The sequence below is a fragment of the Myxocyprinus asiaticus genome, chromosome 41, assembly GCF_019703515.2.
Source record: "Myxocyprinus asiaticus isolate MX2 ecotype Aquarium Trade chromosome 41, UBuf_Myxa_2, whole genome shotgun sequence".
Taxonomy (NCBI): domain Eukaryota; kingdom Metazoa; phylum Chordata; class Actinopteri; order Cypriniformes; family Catostomidae; genus Myxocyprinus; species Myxocyprinus asiaticus.
The window spans coordinates 3,436,134-3,456,923 of NC_059384.1; the positions used below are offsets into that span (position 1 = coordinate 3,436,134).

Genomic DNA, 20,790 nt, shown 5'->3' on the forward strand with positions numbered 1-20,790 from the left:
AAACTTCATAAAAACAACTGTACAACTCAAGTGTGTGTGTGTGCATGTTTGTAACAAGATTCAGTCCCAGTGAGAGACAAAAAAATAGCCTCGATAAAGCAAAAAAGTTTGGTTCCCATACTAAAAACTCTGTGGTATGTAACAATTATCTACAGGACCTCTCCATGGTCAAAAATTACTGGAACGCAATAGGAGGGTTAATTGCTATTTTAATCACAAATAAATCAAAACTAGTTGCATAAATGGTCAGTTTCTCATTAACCCTCTTACAGGCTATGTTAAATAAAAACAAAAAATAGAAAATTTTGAAGCAACATGAGAAGACCTACATAGACTGCTATAATTAACACTTTACAATTGGTTAATTGTTGCGGCTGTAATTTAAATCTCAATTAGCCTATTTTTATTAATTGTGCAGCTGTATTAGGGCTTTTGGTGTTTATAAGGCTAGTTTTGTGTGGTGAAGTTTAGTAGTTCAAAAAAATTAAGACTGGTAGGTTCAAACCCCAGAAGCGTTAAACCATAAACTTGATCAAGATGCCTAACTTCAGGTTAATTTTGGATCACTAACCCTGAAATAAGAGTACTCTGGTTAAAAGCGTCTTCTAAATGACTAATTAATGGTGTAGTTTGGTGTAGTTTCACCAGTCATAGTGCAGCGACACAAGATTTGTCCCATATCGGAACCTCTCTGTTTTGGGACCCTGATTACCGCTCCAGAACTCTTTTACTGTAAGGCCGCCCGCAGCGCAGGGGGTTTTCCACAACAGCCCAACTGTATCCTTAAAAAATGACCACAGCTAGTTCTCGAATAGACGACTGAGGTGACGTGGCCTCAGTTTGCCATCTGTCTCACTGTATTGGTTGGATTGTTATCAAAGAATACAAAGATTAGACAAAGAAATGCAGAATATTTGGATGTGCGGGTGAAATGTGCACTTTAAATTAAGGAAATACACCAGACTTAAATATTTCTTACTGGTAATGAAACTGTATTTGGCATTATGTAGGCCTGTATATTGTAATATATGGTTGTTCCTATAAGAGTGCTGCACCTTTCACAATATTGTTATTTTGGTTTGGTGGCTTAATGCAAGGAATATTCCTCATTTGTTGACATATGGAGTTCTTGAAGGGAAAAAAAACACTTAAGATTTAAAAATGTAGGAAAACTCTGCAAAGCTTTCTGTGGAGTTTTGTATGCGTAGATTCCATATGGAACTACCTGACAGTTTGTGTCATCAAATTATAAAATCTTAATTTCCCGCTGCAGAGCATGAGAGCAGGGAGGTTATTAATAAGAGGGAAATGTAATGAGAAACAAGAGCAGCAGGTCAGGTCAGAATAGTGTTTCATCCAGAAGATGAACTCAAGCACATGATACATTTCTTTTGTTTTGGGTTTATTCAGATCAGTAACCCTAGTGATGTCAAAAGTACCGGTACTTCTGTACGAAGTCGATACTAAAATAAAAAAGATGTAATTATACCAGTGTTTCTGCTGTACCGGTAGTACCGAGCACCAACTCTTTTGGTACCAGCGCGGATTATGACTGGCACACGACTGCTTTAAAATGCTCATTTTGAGCGCGTATTATGTTACTCCTTTTACACTGAAATGGACAATTAATCCAATCAAAATCATGACATGTCCTAGTGTGATTTATTAAACCACTAAAGGCTGCAATCTTGGTGTGGATGAGCTGCATACTTTGTATAAATCCAACCGCTCATACACTGGAAACTCCACAGAATCTTTTGCGTTGTATGAGATGACAGCGCAGAGCACTAATCCACAGTAAACCACGCAGCATACGTAAACTATATATTTATGATTAAATCACAGCATTTGTGCTTTAATCTCAACTTTATTTATATAGCATTTAAAACAAAAGAGTTGAAGTGCTTCATAGTAATAAAATTTAATATGTAACATTTCAAAATTACCACATACACAAACACCAGTAGTCTAAAACACAAAATACAAACACTCCAAAACTGTGTCCTACATTTCATTTGTCAGATTCAAAGGACAGTGTAAAGAGATGATATTCCAGACGTGACTTAAAAGTTTTCAGTGATCACACTGGACCGTGTTACGAACTGTTTATCCGGAAAAGTGAAGCTTATGGCAAAAAACACACATCATAAAGCACGATTCAAAAGAAAAACTAGATGCCTGAAATTGAATAAATTGTGACAGAAATATATTACGACTGTATAGTAAAATGTAATATTCACTGTAATAATAATAATAATAATAATAATAATAATTAAAGCTGCAAGCAGCAATGTGGATTCCTCCTCAAAACTGCAAATTATGTAAAAATTGACATGGACATTTCATTAATTCGTTATTAAACATTGCAAGAGTCTTCATATGAACTGGTGATTGAATCAAAGTATCGGTTTTATGACACGGATTTGTAAAGCGTTATTTTAGCGTTAGCGATAAATAATAGTAAACTGTAATTGTCATCTTTTGACATATCAAGGTGAAATTTGCACAGTACTTCAGAGTGATGTCATCTTGAAGCCTGTTAGGTTGGAAAAAACGTTAGTCAAAATGGCATTGGATTTTTTGGACATATTGAGACAATGTGGACATTTATATAAATGTGCACCTTTCAGCCATTTTGCATTGTATTCATTTTTGCTAAATATCAAATTGAAAGACATGTATCCTACACATACCTACCAAGTTTCAAGTCAATTGGAGCTATGGTTCAGGAGGATTAGATTTTTGTAGTTTTGGACAAATTTGTATCGTACAGAAAAATCCATCATGGTGGACTTTATGGGTTCTAGAGGCTTTTTTGTTCCTCATGAGAAATGAGGCATATATACCAGGTTTCAGAAATATTGGACTTATGGGGTGGAAATGGCATCACTTTGAAAATGGACAAATTGGGGTGTGGCCTGTAGCGCCACCTATAGGCTCACGTGGGCCATTTTTAGTGTGGTATTTACTCGTGGCCTATAGTATAAATGTGCCAAATGGTCACTGTTGCGATCACACATCATTGGCAATGCGCGTGCATGAATTGGGGGGGGGGGGGGTGCAAAATTCCATTTGGTGCCACTAGTAGCGAAGAAATTACACACTCCACTTTAAATTGAGAAACACTTGAAGAACACTTTCTTTTACTTTGTTATTGACACTGAAACGTAACTTTTTATTGGGCTAAACAGGTGTGTTCAATAGCACATTATCATATTAGCATATTTTTGCTGTGGTATAGAAATTGGTATCAAGAGCACTGAAATTTCACTGGTATCGGTACCGACTACTGGAATTTTAAACTTTGCCACGTAACTCATCCCACTCTGTTTGTGCTTTAAATATGAATGATAAAAATCGTGAATTGAATTTCTGTGGAGACGTGCCATTATTTTTCTAAGTGATCAGAATTATGGTGAATGATAAAATGGGCACTAAAAAAATCATTGACGTGCATAAAAGTAGGGACACAAGCCAAATCTCAAGCATTTGTTAAAAAGGGTAAAAATATCCTATAGACATACATTGAAGGACGGAACACCTTTGCAACCACATAGTAACTATAGGTTGACCGATAGTGTATTTTTCCAATAACGATAACTAAGGTGGTGGATAAGGCCGATAAACAATTAATCAGATTTAATTAGTTTTTAAAATCGATTTAAAGAATTACTATACTATAACGCGCACAGACATAGAGGCTACAACATGAATAAAATCTTGGATTCAGTTTACTGTTCAACCAAAATCCCAATAAAAATTAAAATAAAAAAAAAAAGATTTGCTGCATTATGTGGGACTTTTAACTGAAAACAAGCCCAAAACACTAAGTGACTCTTATTTTGAAATTAAAGAGACTTGGCTCCATTAAAATGCTCTATATTTAAGTATTTACCAAATTAAGCTTTTTATCGCCTATATATTCACCATATGAAGATTTTGTATATATATTTCACCAGATGAGGTTTAATGTGGAAATAAGGTTTATTATGATTCACAAGATATGAAGTTGGAGACACAATGTATGTGCTGATAGGGCATGTTTCCATATAGTTGCATATTTCTTTGCATGCCCTCGCTTCAATTTAGAACGCTTGATTATCTAATCAAAATTGTGCCAGCCGCAGAGGAACACAGAGGAATAATAAAATAACTATCTGCAGCTATCGGCATAGATTTTGGCCGATAACCGATAGTTCCGAAAAGCAACTATTGGCACCGATTAATCTGTAAAATCAATATATCGGTCTACCTGTAATAGCAACACACCAAAAACCACTCGGAACACTTAAGCAACCACATAGCACGCCCTGGCAACCACCTACAATTGAGCACAACAGTGCCTGTCCACTTGGTTCTGAAAGTATAATTTGTTTCCATAGGGATTTCATAAAATCGTCCATAAAAGTTCTAAGCCATGAGCCAAACTACCCAGCTCCGAGTTGAATCACAACATTACAAACTTTGACTTGAAGCAAAAAAGTATTTTAAGAAATCTGACAAAAAGACAAAGGTGCTGGACCGTTAACGTATTTAATAAAGGCGTGAAGTATAACCCCATGAAGCATTGCGAATGATGTAATCAAATTAAAAACAATGGAAAAATGTAAAACTTTTGGTTTTAGGGGCCGTTTACACAACAATGTTTTCAACTAAAAACGGAAGACTTTTTATGCGTTTTGGCTGTTCGCTTGCACGACAACGGCGTTTTGGGGCCTGAACGCAAACGTTTGGAAACGGGTTTCAAAGTGCAAGTTTTTGAAAACGATGCCATTATCGTCTCCGTGTAAACATGCAAAAACACGAATTTGTGAAAACGATGACGTCATTTGCACGCGTATTACGTGTTCAGTCTATAGGCACGCGTGCGAGTACTTTAAAACAACGCGCGAGACATTCAAAACTACAGTGGCGGACTACAGGAATGTGTTTGTGCTGCTCAAGATTTTTTGTTTATTGACGCTACTCCAGCAAAGTGTAGATTTACCGCATCACTACTACGACCAGCGATTGCCATCTTCATTGTTTGAATTCACCGCTCTGTGGAAGAATGCTTATGTGCGCAGGCACTTAGTGTTTCTTTACTAAGTGACATTGCCAACTACTAGCCTGGCATGCGTAATACAGCGTTTTTAGTCATTTCGCGGATCCGTGTGAACGGGGATTGTTTTGAAAACATTGTCATCTGTACGCAAAACTTTTCAAAAACGCAAAGGAAAAACGTTTCAGTTTTTAGTACATCGTTGTCATGTAAACGTACCCTTAGGTTGAAACAGTATTTCAAGTATTAAAACTAGGGATGTTCCGATACCATTTTTTGAGAACGAGTACCGTTACTTTTTTTTTTTTTTAGTACTCACCGATACCGAGTACGATGCCTGCTTTTTTTTCTTAACTCAATATCAGCAGCTTGATTTATTGAATTTATATTTTAATTTTATTGCGAAATGTTATAGTAGTTCAAGAGTGTAGGTAGAGCAACTCAATTGAATCATTCACAGTGCGTCATAAGACTGTCAAATTAAAATTCGAAATTCAACTATTGGTTGAATTTAAGACAAAAGTCCACATTTGAATGCTAAAATGAGCATTCAAATTTTGGATATGTGCCAGGTATTGACGATGACTTACGGGACCGTTCAGACCGATCACATTCATAGGCTAAAACAGACTCAGCGCAATGAGTAAAACAGAACGCATGTGAACATTGACATATTGCTAAATGTTCACATGGCAGTTTACACAAGGAACTATTTCTGATACTCCAAACTTACCCCTGAGTGTACACAAAAACATCTTTCAATCATTTGTGGATTCTGTTCATAGAATGAGGCAGAAAATCTGTTATTTGTAGCTTTCTATATGATGCCACAGGCTACATTTGTTAGTATTTCTCATATAAGCATTCTTTATTCCTGTAAAAAAATACCCAAATGCATAAAACATTGACAAACTATATAGCCTTGTAATCGTGTATTTATTGGATTTATATTTCATCTGTCAGAGTGTTTCTAACTCTTTTCTGTTGCTATAGATCCTTAATGGCATCAGTATGAGAGCGCCCTCTGTCTGCTTGTATGAATGTAAAACATAAGTTACCCGCTGTTCAAACGTTTCTAAGATTGCTTCATTTAAAAGCATAAAGGTTTTCCAACTGAAAAGACTAAATATAAAATGAAACAAATTACAATCAAATGCAAAGTAATCTCTTCAGTAATCAAAATACTATTTGAAAGTAACTATTCTGATTACTAACGATTTAAATTGTAACTAGTGGGATACAGTTAGTCATATTTTGTATTTTAAATATGTATCGCCATTACATGTGTTCCGTTACTCTCAACTCAACTCTGCGTACATGCAACTGTATATAATTAAAAACATGGTGGGAGGGGGCCTGGGTAGTTCAGCGAGTATTGACGCTGACTACCACACCTGGAATCGCAAGTTCGAATCCAGGGTGTGCTGAGTGACTCCAGTCAGGCTTCCTAAGCAACCAATTGGCCCGGTTGCTAGGGTGGGTAGAGTCACATGGGGTAACCTCCTCGTGGTCACTATAATGTGGTTAGCTCTCAGTGGGGCGTATGGTGAGTTGTGCGTGGATGCTGCGGAGAATAGCGTGAAGCCTCCACATGCGCTATGTCTCTGTGGTAACGCGCTCAACAAGCCACGTGATAAGATGTGCGGATTGATGGTCTCGGATGCAGAGGCAACTGAGATTTGTCCTCCGTCACCTGGATTGAGGCGAGTCACTATGCCACCACGAGGACTTGGAGCGCATTGGGAACTGGGCATTCTAAATTGGGGAGAAAAGGGGAGGGAAACCCCCCCCCCCCCCACTGTGGTACCATCAGTATTATGAAGCTTGAGTCCGTAGTAGTACTATGGCACCGGTACATGCTACTGTGCAACACTAAGTTTACATAGAACCATCTATTGAAGTGCTGCTTTTCTCTTTTTACTTTTTCACTTAAGATTTGAGAATATGAACTGGCTTTTGACTTTATCATTTTACACATTTTTGTTAACAGCCAGATATGTTCTTTGCGATAAATAGTAGCCTAGCTATAACACGGTGCTGTTTGGTTTATATTGATTCATTGTGCCCTCTTGAAGACGAAAGAGACAACGTTGATTTAAAAAATCAGGTGTTTTGCAGCTAACTTTTCCAATTAGAATTGGAATTTTGTTAGTATTTAAGTGAAATATCTGAATTTAGTTTTTCAGCCCTGTTGACAGCCCTAGTGTGTCATGGGAGTGGGCGGTCGCTGCAGAGCTCTTTTGGCGCACTTTGTTCGCAGCGATTCTCTGATTGGTGGATCATTTCCCTTCAGCCTGGATCGGTACAGAATGGCACGGTTCCGCAACAAAAACCTTTTGGCCCGATGGTGGAAAGGTGGTTACTGTGTCATGTGACGGGGCAGAGCATGGGGCTCGCGTAATTATTCAGGAGCCCTCTCTCTGTCAGACGTCAATATACCCATCTCTCTCTCTCTCTCTCTCTCTCTCTCTCTCTCTCTCTCTCTCTCTCTCTCTCTCTCTCTCTCTCTGTAGTTGGTCAGGTTTTTCCGAGTTGTTCATTCCACACATATTTATGTCCATTCTTTTGTCATACCATTAGAATCCCCCCTCCTCCTAGACACACACGCTTTTATTAAAGAAAAGGGGGTGGCTTTAAAAATAAACAGAACAGACTTTAACCATTGAAGAGGAAAATCTGGCCTACATTACTGTCTCTCTATCCCGCTCCGTCCATTATTAGTCGTACAGACAATGATTTCCCAGAGCATAAACTCTCTTCCAATTAGCAAAAGATCAGGAGAAATGTGTAGGATATTTTACTCCAAAGTCATCTTGATCCTGTTTGTGATATGATACGAGGATTTTTTCCTCTGCTTCATTTTCACTTTTCTCTCAAACTTTTTCACGGGCCATCGTTCAGGTTGTCAAACCAACATTCCTTTGACCAGACGATAAACTAACAGCGCACTCATACACATTCAGTCTTTGCTAGCTTATTTTGCTCTCTTGCATGCTTTTTCTGCAGCTTTCTTTAAGTTTCTCTAATATTGCAAATCCGTTCCTCTGCACTTTATGCAGTCACTGGAGAGTCACATGTATGGAGGACGAAGTCTGCCAATATAAAATATATATATATATATATATATATATATATATATATATATATATATATATATATATATATATATATTGCAAAAAACTCAACTTTTATTTTTACATACATTTAAGTATATACATTTATTTTAAAGTGTGACATAAATGAGTATTTATTATTGCTGTGTCAATACAATCAAATATCTACAGTATATATTTCAATACTTTTTTCGTGATATTGTATCCGTACTTTAGATCTGTGTATCAGTATTTATATTAAACTATTTGTGTTAATAAGCTCACCAAGAGACAAAAACATGATGTTCTGAGTAGATGTCTGCGCGGGATGGGTCTCTCAGACCCGCTCCCGCGATATTCTGTTCCACTCCTGCAAAAAAATATGGCAACTTTCACGTTTTGCCACGCCTGCAAAATCCTGCAGGTAGAGGTCTACGTGGATTTCTGGACCGCAGTGTCCCATTGTCATAGGCTATTTTTTCCAAGAGAAAAGAGAGAAAAAGAAAACGAAAAAAACACACATTGTGTTAACACTCTAAAATTGCCAAATATCTGTTTGACCTTTGGCTGGTTTGGAGAAGTTTTGTATGTAACTTTCTTTTATAAATCATTAACATCTGCAGCACTAAGAGATCCGCCTTCATCCTCAGTCATTTTACCTCAGAGTGGTACTTTCTGCAGTATGGAGCACGAGGAAGAATTTGTATGAATTACCCACCAACCCTGCTATTGTAAATCATTTATTTTTTTGTTGTTCTTGCGCAATAGACGAATAAAACGAAAAATGTTCTGTACCTTAAAAACATAAATTGTATGACAACGAGGCTATGAGGGATAGACGTACAGTCTCTTCAATGGGCTGTACTGCAGTTTAAAGTGTTTTTGGATCGTTCCGCAGACAAAACATTGGAAAAATATATTTTCAAGGACAGTCAGTAGAGAAAAAACTCCAGACAACATGAGTTGTGGAAAATCAGATGGGATATTGGATCTTTATACAGATTTATACTGTGCATGCCATTGAAGAAATGGGGAAGTTTATCCCTCACAGCTTGATTCCATTCCCATTAAAAATCAAACATGGTGCTACTGTGAATAAGGTCTATAGACCAATCCTCTTGTTTACAAAAATGTCAGCTTATGTGCAGTGTGGTGGCAGAAAGCCCACTGACTGTTGTGTTAGATTTGACAGATTAGATGATTAAACGAAAGTATGACACAAAACATCATAAATGCATACATATTCTTAGCGATACAATTACTATAATAAAATGAGTTCATAACAAACATGTAACCATGTTCGCTATACATTTTTGCTGCAAAGTTGTGCTGAAATGATCTTCTCAGTCCAGTCAGCTCTGTTGATGATCTTGAATCCAGTCAAAGAGAGCCCTCATTTTTCAACAACGTAATCTAATAAAAGTTTACTTTTTACTCATGGTTTTTGCCACCACTTCCGTGTTTGACATAAGCGGTGACATTGCCAAAACATTGGTCTATTGCGTCACGTCTTGCTGGAAAGCAAGTGACTAAAGAGAAGGGTCACAATATAGGCTACATACTTTAGGCTACGTGCATTCTTAATGAATTCATTGAGTTTTAATGTTGTATTAACTCCTTTTTAAAAAAAGGAAACCCATAAATGCACAATAAAATATAAAAACATGTCCAGAGACATCCAAGTAGTCTCAGTGGTTTTGTATTTACCAGCTAATTAATTATTTAATGTGTTTTTTATTATTATTGCGAAAGTGGTCTTAAATGTTTCTTTTATTTGGCCTTAAAAAGTCTTAAATTTCATTTCTTTGAACCTGCAGAAATGCTGTATATAGTATAATAGTTATCATGATACATATTATTATTATACAATAATATATTTCTATAATAATTTCTTAACATTATTGTTATTGCAATATTCTATTCTATGAGTGGTGGTGGCGTAATGAGCTAAAGCACATAACTGGTAATCAGAAGGTTGTTGGTTCAATCCCCACAGCCACCACCATTGTGTCCTTGAGCAAGGCTCTTAACTCCAGGTTGCTCCGGGGGGATTGTCCCTGTAATAAGTGCACTGTAAGTCGCTTTGGATAAAAGCATCTGCCAAATGCATAAATGTAATGTAATGTAAATTCAAGTTGACTGGGTTTTAAAAAAATAATGATGAAAAGTGAACTGACCCTTTCACAAATTGAACCAAATGTTTACAAAGCAGACAGATGCAATGTGATTGTGATGCTTTCCCCCACCCCCTCTGTTTCACTGTTTTATTTATTTCATTTGGTTCTTTTTAGAGGACTCAAGTGTGAACACCCTTTCTAGATCAGTATTTCTGGCAGTAAAGCATGGGTAAAACATGGTTTAATTTTGGTTAAAAGGAATCACACATGTTTTTTGTTTTATGCTTATCATATCGCAGTTCAAATCGTAATCGCAATTTTTTTCAAAATAATCACAATTAGATTTTTTGTCTAAATCGTTCAGCCCTAACGGAGACTTTGTTCCGTTACAATGTTCTACTGTGCTCTAGAATAACGGGGGAATTAAATAAAGAAACATATCGGCAAATATCAGCAGAGATTTTGACCGATAATGATAGTTCCAAAAAAACAACTATCGGTACCGATTAATCGGTAAAACCGATACATCGGTCTACCTCTAATTGCAATATACTCAAATGAATTGGAATTAAAATTGTATACGTAAGATATCGTGATGTGTCGCAATATATCGAATCATGACCTGTATTGCAATACGTATGGAGAGGTGCAAGGCAATACCCAGTCCTATTATTTACAGTTTTATTTCCTTATTTATTTGATTTATTTTTACATGTATATGTTTCCACATTTATGCAGAGGATGTTATTGATTTTTTTTTTTGGCACTTCTTGTTGGCACGTTGCCTTAAATGTGAAGTGCTGATTTTTTTTTTAATGTTAAAAGTAACGTTTACCCAAAAAACATAGAGTCAAGCTCCAGGACGTGGGGCCTGGGTAGCTCAGTGGTAAAATACGCTGGCTACCACCCCTGGAGTTCGCTAGTTCGAATCCCAGGGCGTGCTGAGTGACTCCAGCCAGGTCTCCTAAGCAACCAAATTGGCCCGGTTGCTAGGGAGGGTAGAGTCACATGGGGTAACCTCCTCGTGGTCGCTACAATGTGGTTCGTTCTCGGTGGGGCGTGTGGTGAGTTGAGCGCGGTTGCCGCGGTGGATGGCGTGAAGCCTCCACACGCGCTATGTCTCCGTGGCAACACGCTCAACAAGCCACATGATAAGATGCGTGGGTTGACTGTCTCAGACGCGGAGGCAACTGGGATTCATCCTCCGCCACCCGAACTGAGGCGAATCACTATGCGACCACGAGGACTTAGAGCGTATTGGGAATTGGGCATTCCAAATTGGGAGAAAAAGGGGAAAAAAATCCAAAAAAAAACAAAAACAAAACAAAAAAACTCCAGGGCGTGGAGCCAGGACTCCAGCCAGGTCTCCTAAGCAACCAAATTGGCCCGGTTGCTAGGGAGGGTAGAGTCACGTGGGTTAACCTCCTCGTGGTCACTATAATGTGGTTCGTTCTTGGTGGGGCGTGTGGTGAGTTGTGCGTGGATGCCGCAGAGAATAGCATGAAGCCTCCACACGCGCTATGTCTCCACGGTAACGCGCTCAACAAGCCACATAAGATGCGCAGATTGACGGTCTCAAACGCGGATGCAACTGAGATTTGTCCTCCGCTACCCGGATTGAGGCTAGTCACTACTCCACCACGAAGACTTAGAGCGCATTGGGAATTGGCCATGCCAAATTGGGGAGAAACCCCCCCCCACAAAAAAAAATTATGTCAAACTCCAAACAAGTACACACACACAAAAAAAAAACCGTTTCAGTTCCTAACGATTAAGATTCTGTTTCTCCCAAAAAGGCTTTGGAAATCTTGGAAAATATGGCACAAGTCATGTTGAATAATTAAGCTAATCAATTATTAAAATAGTCGTTAGTTGCAGCCCTAGCTGCAATAATTTAGGCCACGTTCACATTAATCCATTTTTTGTTTTCTAACGTCATTGTTTTCCAAGTTATGCTGTAATGGAGACACATTTTGGTGGAGGAAAACGGCACTCTGATGTGATGTATAAATGTAGTTAAATCAATGCTTTTTCCAACAAAAACGGGTTAGTGACGTGGCCTTTCTTATTTTTGCAGTTCTATTTGGTGCCGCTAGTGGTGCAAAAGCATTTCTATGTGTGCCTTTATCACTTTCATGATTCAGTCATTATTATTAATTCATTTGTTGGTTTATAATATGTGTGTGTTTTTTGTTTCAGGCGAAACCCATCTATGGTGGATGGCTGCTCCTGGCACCTGAAGGAACAAACTTTGACAATCCTCTACACAGATCACGGGTTTGTACATTTCAATTGCTGCTCGGCTCTTAAAAGTAGGGATGCTCCGATATCTGGATCGGTATCGGCTCCGATACTGAAGCTTTTAGACGGATCGGGTATCGGTCAGACGAGCCCGATCCAAATCCGATACTGTGTGTTAGTCATATTCGTTACTGTCAAGCTCCAAAAATGACATAAAAGAACCATAAAAACACCATTAAAGCAGTTCATATGACTCGTGCATTTTATTCAAAGCCACTTGAAGACGTGCGATAGCTCTGTGAATCACAAAAGGCTGTGTTTAATAAGTAAATATATAGTATGCGCAGCACCAGCGTGTTAGTGAATGCTGCTGCTCTGTTGACACAAACTCACACACAGGCTGGTGATGCACTCGCGGCTATTTTTAGCATTCACAGCGGTGCGCAATATTTGAGCGCTACTCAAGAACAGCATCTCGGATGTAGATGCTCAATAGTTCAGTTCACTTATAATATACAATTAGAACGGCACCGGAGGAGCATTTGACCAGAATTTGAATAAGAAGTGAATTAAACTACTGTGAACTTGCCTACAGACACATACAGGACTTCCTGGAGAGTTCAGAATGTCAAAATAAAAGCGTGAGGGTTTAAAAAGTGCATGATTTAAATACATTACTGTTGTATTTAAAATTTAAATTAAAAGTCAATAATAATAATATTAATAACAATTTATTATTATTGTCATCATTAGTATTTGTTTACAATTTATAACAATATTTAAGTTGAATGGGTTCCAAAAAAATAACTGTGTGAATGAAAAGTGGACTGATGTCTTACAACAAAATTGAATAAAAAAGAGATCTGAATCCTTTAAAGTCCAGATACAAGTTGAAACATTTTTAGAAAAAAAAAAAAAAAAGGCAAAAATAAAACACTGGTTTCTTTTCTACTGAAGACTTGAAGACTGGAATTACTGTTAATTTTTCTGCTATGTTATCCTGTATACTAGTTAATATTAAAGTGTTTCTTAATAAGCTATACATTTATACTGAAATAATGTGTAGTTAGAAGTTTGTGTTTCTATTTTTCTTTTTTCTTTTTTTTTTCCGCCCAATTTGGAATGCCCAATTCCCAGTGCGCTTTTTAAGTCCTTGTGGTGGCGTAGTGATTCGCCTCAATCCGGGTGGCGGAGGATGAATCCTAGTTGCTTCCGCATCCGAGACCATCAACCCACGCATCTTATCACGTAGCTTGTTGAGCGCGTTGCACACGGAGATATAGCGCGTGTGGAGGCTTCACGCCGTCCACTGCGGCATCTGCGCTCAACCGAGAACGAACCACATTATAGCGATCACGAGGAGGTTACCCCATGTGACTCTACCCTCCCTAGCAACCGGGCCAATTTGATTGCTTAGGCGACCTGGCTGGAGTCACTCAGCACGCCCTGGGATTCAAACTAGCGAACTCCAGGGGTGGTAGCCAGCGTCGCTTGCCACTGAGCTACCCAGGCCCTGAGGTTTGTGTTTCTTTACATATTAAAGAGCACTCCCAATTAGTTCCACACAATAATGTAAAGATATTCTAAACTGATTATGCAAAAAAACAACAACACTGGTATCGGCTTGGGATCGGTATTGGCCGATACTGAGATTTCCGATATCGGAATCGGATCGGAAGAGAAAAAGTGGTATCAGTGCATCCCTAAAAGAACACCACTGAATATGAAAAATGTCTAACTTAAACTATTAATAGACATTGTCTTTATACTTTCTACAGTGAATCTTATGGCAAGTTCTGCTGTTATCTTATAGCATCTTCATTTTCATAACACATCCAAACACACTCAAAATCATGGTCACTTTAGTTAACACACAAAAAAACTTAGAAAAGGTCTAAACTATTTCACTACCATTAAATCAGTTTTGGTGTGCAAGCAATCTGAAAAATGTATACTAAAGGGATAGCTCACCCAGTAAGGAAAATTCTGTTATCATTTACTCACCCTCATGTTGTTCCAAATCTGATTTTCTTTCTTCCATGGAACAGAAAAGGAGATGTTAGGCAGAATGTCAGCATCAGTCACCATTCACTTTCATTATATGGAGAAAAAAAAATAAAAAAATGCAATGAAAATGAATGGTGACTGAGACTAACATACTGCTTAGAAAAAAGGGGTTGGAATGACATGAGGGTGTATAAATCGTGAGAGAATTTTCCTTTATGGTGAACTATTCCTTTAAAAACACAGCATTAAAATGTCTCTTCTGCATTGACCATAATGCAAACGAACATTTATAGATCAAAATTCTCCCTCATTTATAGCACATTAGAGATGTTTGTTATTTATACAGAGAAATAATTGATGCTTTTCTGGGCATTTGAAGGAGATACGCAATGTTTTGTTAGTGTGTGTGAGTGAGTGGGCAGTGGAGTTGCTGACTCACTCTCGGTTGGTCTCAAGCTGAGCTCGTGAGAATCAGCAGCAGAGGGAGTTTGTGGGATGGGAAACAATTCAACACCAAACAGGAAATCACAGATTGACAAACAAGAAGAAAGATAATAAAAATAACCCAAAGTTACACATTTAACCACAATATTACTGTGTATATATACTGTGTATTTTAGGTGAAATCAACCTACATGAGAAAAACAATAATCCTCAAAATATTAATAAATTCAGTCTTGACCAACACAAAATAGGTATCGTTTGAAAGCTTAGAAGCTCTACTTTCCAATGCATGTGGACATTATGACCAAAACTGAACAAGTGCTTTGAAATTTGCAGACAAATCAGAAGTGTTCCGTTTTTGATCATTTATAAAAAAAACAAAAAAACATTGCACTATACATATTATTGCAATCAGTAAAAACATCAAACTGATCAAATAGTCATGTGTCATATGTTGTTGCAAAGTTCTCAAAGAGTAGAATACAACCAGCCTATTTGTTTTACTCACAGATAAAGTTATAGGGAGTAATAGCTAAGTATATGTCTTTGACAGTTATGTTGGTGTTGCTTATACGCCACGTTTTCGCTTATAACTTCACGAAAATTAAACCCATTACTACATTTCATTACTTAGAGGAGGTGATTATCTTTCAAACGAGTCCACACACAAGATAATCAGATGCATAGATCATTAGATAATCCACATGAAGCACAATGTTGCATATGACCACCAGGAGATGGCGCCAAATACATGACACAGAATCAATGATGACTCAAATGACACAGAATGAAACTCATTCTGTGAAATCTCATTACTAAAATCATGTCTGCATGCTATGCAAACCTTTAGTCATTGTTGTGTTTGCATGTGTAATTAGTACTTATGTACAATTTTTATGTTTTATTTGTTTGACTTTTGGTCACATGGAGGCGTTTTTGTACACTAGGATAAATACTTTTTATAATGCTATAACTTTTTTGATTGCTTTGTCGTATCAACACAAACATTTTCTCAGATACAGTTGACATGATTGGTAAAAAAACAAATGCAGTTTTTTACACCCAGAGATATATAAAGTCAAATAAGAAAAATAAGAAATTATGCCACGTATGCTGTCAGTTGAGCAGTTTTTAAGTTAAAAAGAACTATTAAAAATGCATCTCGAGACAGCTGCGTTCTGTTCCATTCCATGTGCTGCATGTAGCTTTCAGTCTAATATCGGCCAAGAAGGCACGGTTATTTGCCAAATGCCAATAATCTAAAATGACGAATGTCAGCCAATTAGTTAGCCTGGCCGAGTTCCCTTTATGTAAGCTTATTACAGTATATAAAGCAGTCAGACATCACTATGATGTACTGGATGCTTTTCTGAGTTTTGTACGTCATAGAGTAACAGATGCTGATGTCACTAGATTTTCAAGATCTGGATCTCGTTCATTTCACTCATGCAGTGTTGATTTCTTCTTTTGCAGAAATGGCAAAGACGCTTTTTCCTCCTGTACGAGCATGGACTGCTGCGTTATGCACTGGATGACATGGTGAGCGTGTGTGAAACCTTAATACATGTCTGCCGTTGTTCTCGCTCTGTTTTATCCTCATGTATAAGACCGGCCTGCAGGGTGTTATATATTGTGTATTGTGTTTGACTCGATGTGCTTCTTTGCATTTGTTTCTCGTCTTTCATCTCTTTTTCTCTGTGAGAGGAGGGAACAGAGATAGACAGATAAAATTAAGCAGTTCATTTGCATTCATGCGTGTTTGTGATTGTTATTAAGCACCACTTCAGCCCACACGTGACCAGGAGCGCTTTTTGTATGTGTTTTTGAACAACATGAACATGAAGTTCTTCATTAATGGATGCAGGAAGCCAGGCAAGGTTTGACCCGGCTCCTGTGATGCTGATCTGCATGCGTACATTGCTCTATGTGGGCGGGTGAAGCTGTGCTACATCGTTAAAGCTACCCACAATCCATCTGTGCCCACTTCTCTCCCACACTCGGAACAGGGACAAAATGTGTACACTGCTCAGATCTGTCATTCTGTAGATGTGCACACAGAGCGCAGAAAGAGTGAGCGAGAAGTGCAAATAAGAATAGTATTTAACAAGGGAGGGGTACGTTTCTTTTTAATATATTGACATTGCTCAAACACACAGGAATGGTTTATATGGATGTATTTTAATATCCAGTCGTGAAGTTTTGGAAGAAAAATTTCTGTCCTGTGTTTTAAATAAAATTTTATGTTTTTTCTTGGAGGTAGATTTAGTGAATAGTGGTGCAGGAAACTGTTTATATGTGAGTTTTTTTGTTTTTTCAAACGCACACAATGACACTTGAAAACGTCTCTAATGCAGATGGTTTTGACAGAGTGTGTTGTTGGCTGCAGCAGGGTGTTCACTGTATCGGTCCTGTCAGAAACGGGTGCGGAAGTACCAAAATCATCTCATGAGAGGTGAAGATGTCTGGTGTCGACTGGACGCTCTCTCGGAGTGTGTAGAGAACGCAAGAACACATTCTGAGCATCTCACAGTGTTTATAGCTACACTTCATCATGTGTTTCCATAATGGCTGCTCAATACAATACCGAATGCAAAATAGTGTGAATCTCTCAAAGCCTGTCAAGAACTTGTCCAGGTCATATTTCACCCCAAAATCCAAACAGCAAGAAGCAGTGATGTTTTGGGCAAAGACATTGAAGCCCATTTTTAGAAACATTATGTAACACCTGGTATGAATAATATAAGCTTATGGACCAGTGCTCTCAGAAGACGTAAGTTCAATTAAGGAGAAGGAGGCCAGCAACAACAGTAAAACACTCAGACTGAGGCTTTCGTTGAGGTAAGAACAAAGTATTTTATATGAAAAGGTAACATAAGTATTGTATGTTGTATAAATCACATTGACTGGAACAATGGAGTTCAAAATATCTTAGATTTTTATGTTCAAGTTCACCCAGTTTTTCCTTTTGTTTCTTCACAGGTTATTTGGATATTTTCTTCTGGATCTCGGTAAGGCAAGTTGACTTTTTCCTTTCTTCAGAGGTTAGTTTTAGACATCACTTCTTTATACTTTTGGTTTAGAATAAAATATTGCTTTGTCTTTTGAACCATTTAAGTAATGTATTATGTGTGAATTTGCTTGTATGAGATTTATCTCTTTAGAAGACGGCTAATGTCATTTGACTTTATATAAGTGCTTTCACTTTTATGAACTGACCAAAGAACCTTTTTTGTTTGTTTTTCTCCCCTTTTTCTTCCCAATTTGGAATGCCCAATTCCCAATGCACTCCAAGTCCTCGTGGTGGCGTAGTGACTCGCCTCAATCCGGGTGGCGGAGGACGAATCTCAGTTGCCTCCGCGTCTGAGACCGTCAATCCACGCATCTTATCACGTGGCTTGTTGAGCGCATTACCACGGAGACGTAGCGCATGTGGAGGCTTCACGCTATTCTCCGCGGCATCCACGCACAACTCACCACGCGCCCCACCGAGAGCACATTATAGTGACCACGAGGAGGTTACCCCATGTGACTCTACCCTCCCTAGCAACCGGCCAATTTGGTTGCTCAGGAGACCTGGCTGGAGTCACTCAGCACGCTCTGGATTCGAACTCGTGACTCCAGGGGTGGTAGTCAGCGTCGTTTACTCGCTGAGCTACCCAGGCCCCCAAAGAACCTTTTTAAACCCACAAAATGAATTGCATATGATAGACATTCACGTGGTCATACATGTACCACAAAGGAAAACATACAAATGAATGTAAATCCACTCTGAAACAAAACAAACCTGTAACTTCAACTGTTCGAATTCTCGAGATTTTGTCTTTTCAAAGACAGCAGATCAGTCTATATCAGTCCGTATATAATTTTGTGAATATTGGCACCTCAATAGTCCTTGAATGAAACCACTTCAGGTGAAGGGAAACAAACAAAAATGTTGAAATTATTGCTCATTTTTATCCTACCGGTCAAAGAACACAACCCAGTGTCAGTCTCTGTCGCTCTCCAATACAGAAAATCCAAAAGAAACGCTTCGGGTGGCTCGCCAGTCCAAACTCCACTCAGAATAGTGTGAAGATCTGGGACAATTCCCAATCCATGGACACATCAATGCAGCAGAACATCTTCATCCAGATCACAATGGTTCAACAGCAACAGAACAACGAACACAGAAGAAGGGACAGAAAAAAAAACCACACAAGGCCATAAAGAATTATCAGCATTGAACCTTTACAACATGTCCATTTGCTTTCAATACTACATTTAAGAATCATTTGTTTTCCTTATACATTGCTTCAATTGTATATATTTTTTAAATCAAATAAAGGACATCTTATTATAACACACTTCTTTGTGCAATTATTTCATTATCTAGATCGCAGGTGAACATGTTAACAGACATAACACACTTTATCGCACATGGCCGATTGCATGGCTTGCACTGCTAGCAAAAAAAAAACGTAACATTGTCTCTTTACCTTTAGATTTCATCATCAATAATACACAGTGATGTTACAGCGAGACATTAATAAACCTCAGTTCCCTTGAAATAAATGTGTTATGCCCTTAGATTGAATTCAGCAACAAAATGATGAAATGACTCTATTTGTCACAAACACATTGGAAGAACGTGTTCCTTGGACACGAGGAATTCCAGATGTTATACGTTTGTAAATTGTCTCTTTTTGGTACGTTTTCCCTTTTCGTTGACTCCTTTTACAGAGGTGTAGATACCATGAAGCATGTTAACACTGCTCAAACTAAATATCCGCTTTTTCATGCATCTTTTAAACGATATATATATGATTTCAGTCTTTTCCAAACAAAATGATCATCTAAATCATCAATATAATTTTCTTAAAGTTACCATTTCACATCGATGTCTCTCTTTGTTTTTCTCTCGTCTGTGATCGATCGCTGGAAATGTAATTTCTTTTAAATGCCATTTGTCAGTCTTTCACATTATCACTGTTAAAATCTTGCACTTTTATATTCTCTTTTATTCTACCAGCCTCTGGTAACCTGGGTTACAGTTAATATATTTTTCATTGTGGCTTAATTTTCATGAAATATTCTGGGTTCAATACAAGTTGAGTTTAATCGACAGAATTTGTGACATAATATTGATTTCCACAAAAATATATTTCAACTCGTCCGTCCTTTTTCTTTAAACAAGCAAAAAATCTGAGTTACAGTGAGACAACTACAATGGAAGTCAATGGGGCCAAAATGTAAATGTTAAAGTACTCACTGTTTCAAAAGTATAGACAAAAGATGGAAAAAAATATGTGTGTTAACATGATTATAGTGTGATAAAATTGCTTACTAACTTTTTTGGTGTAAAGTTGTAGACAATTTTACATTTCTGCATTTAAACCCTCCAAAAATTGGCCCCATTCACTTCCATTGTATGTGCCTCACTGTAACTTTGATTTATTTAATTTTTTTTTAAAGAAGAAGAACGAGTTTTTGTGGTTATCAATATAATGCCACAAATGCTGTCGATTGAGATTCACTTGTATTGAACCCAAAATATTCCTTTTAAGCTATTCCTTTTCCCCCCAAAATTCTTAATATGGGAGAAAGTCCTGTTACTGTATTTGGAAAAACATTGCTATTTAAATGTATAATATTATAATATAATTTATAATATTTATAATAAAATGTATAATATTTATACACCATGATAAGATTTGTTGGATTGCCCTTTATTATGTTTTTAATTTAATTTTTTTTATTGTATTACAATAATTTTAACAGTAAACATTACTGTTACAGTTAGAATCTAATGAGTCAAAGTTGATGATAATAAAATTATAAAAAAAAAAAAACTTAAGTAAAATGTCCAGAC

The 20,790-nt window shown here is 37.5% G+C and overlaps 1 protein-coding gene across 3 annotated transcripts in view; it reads left to right on the forward strand.

Moving 5' to 3' along the window:
• The window catches only part of LOC127432140 (uncharacterized), a 94,370-nt gene that overhangs the window by 6,460 nt on the left and 67,120 nt on the right, over positions 1-20,790 (forward strand). For all 3 annotated transcript variants that reach the window (XM_051682978.1, XM_051682979.1, XM_051682980.1), the window contains exons 2-3: positions 12,450-12,527; positions 16,416-16,481. In XM_051682978.1, the coding sequence (XP_051538938.1) occupies positions 12,450-12,527; positions 16,416-16,481 (144 nt within the window). The remainder of the gene's footprint in view (positions 1-12,449; positions 12,528-16,415; positions 16,482-20,790) is intronic.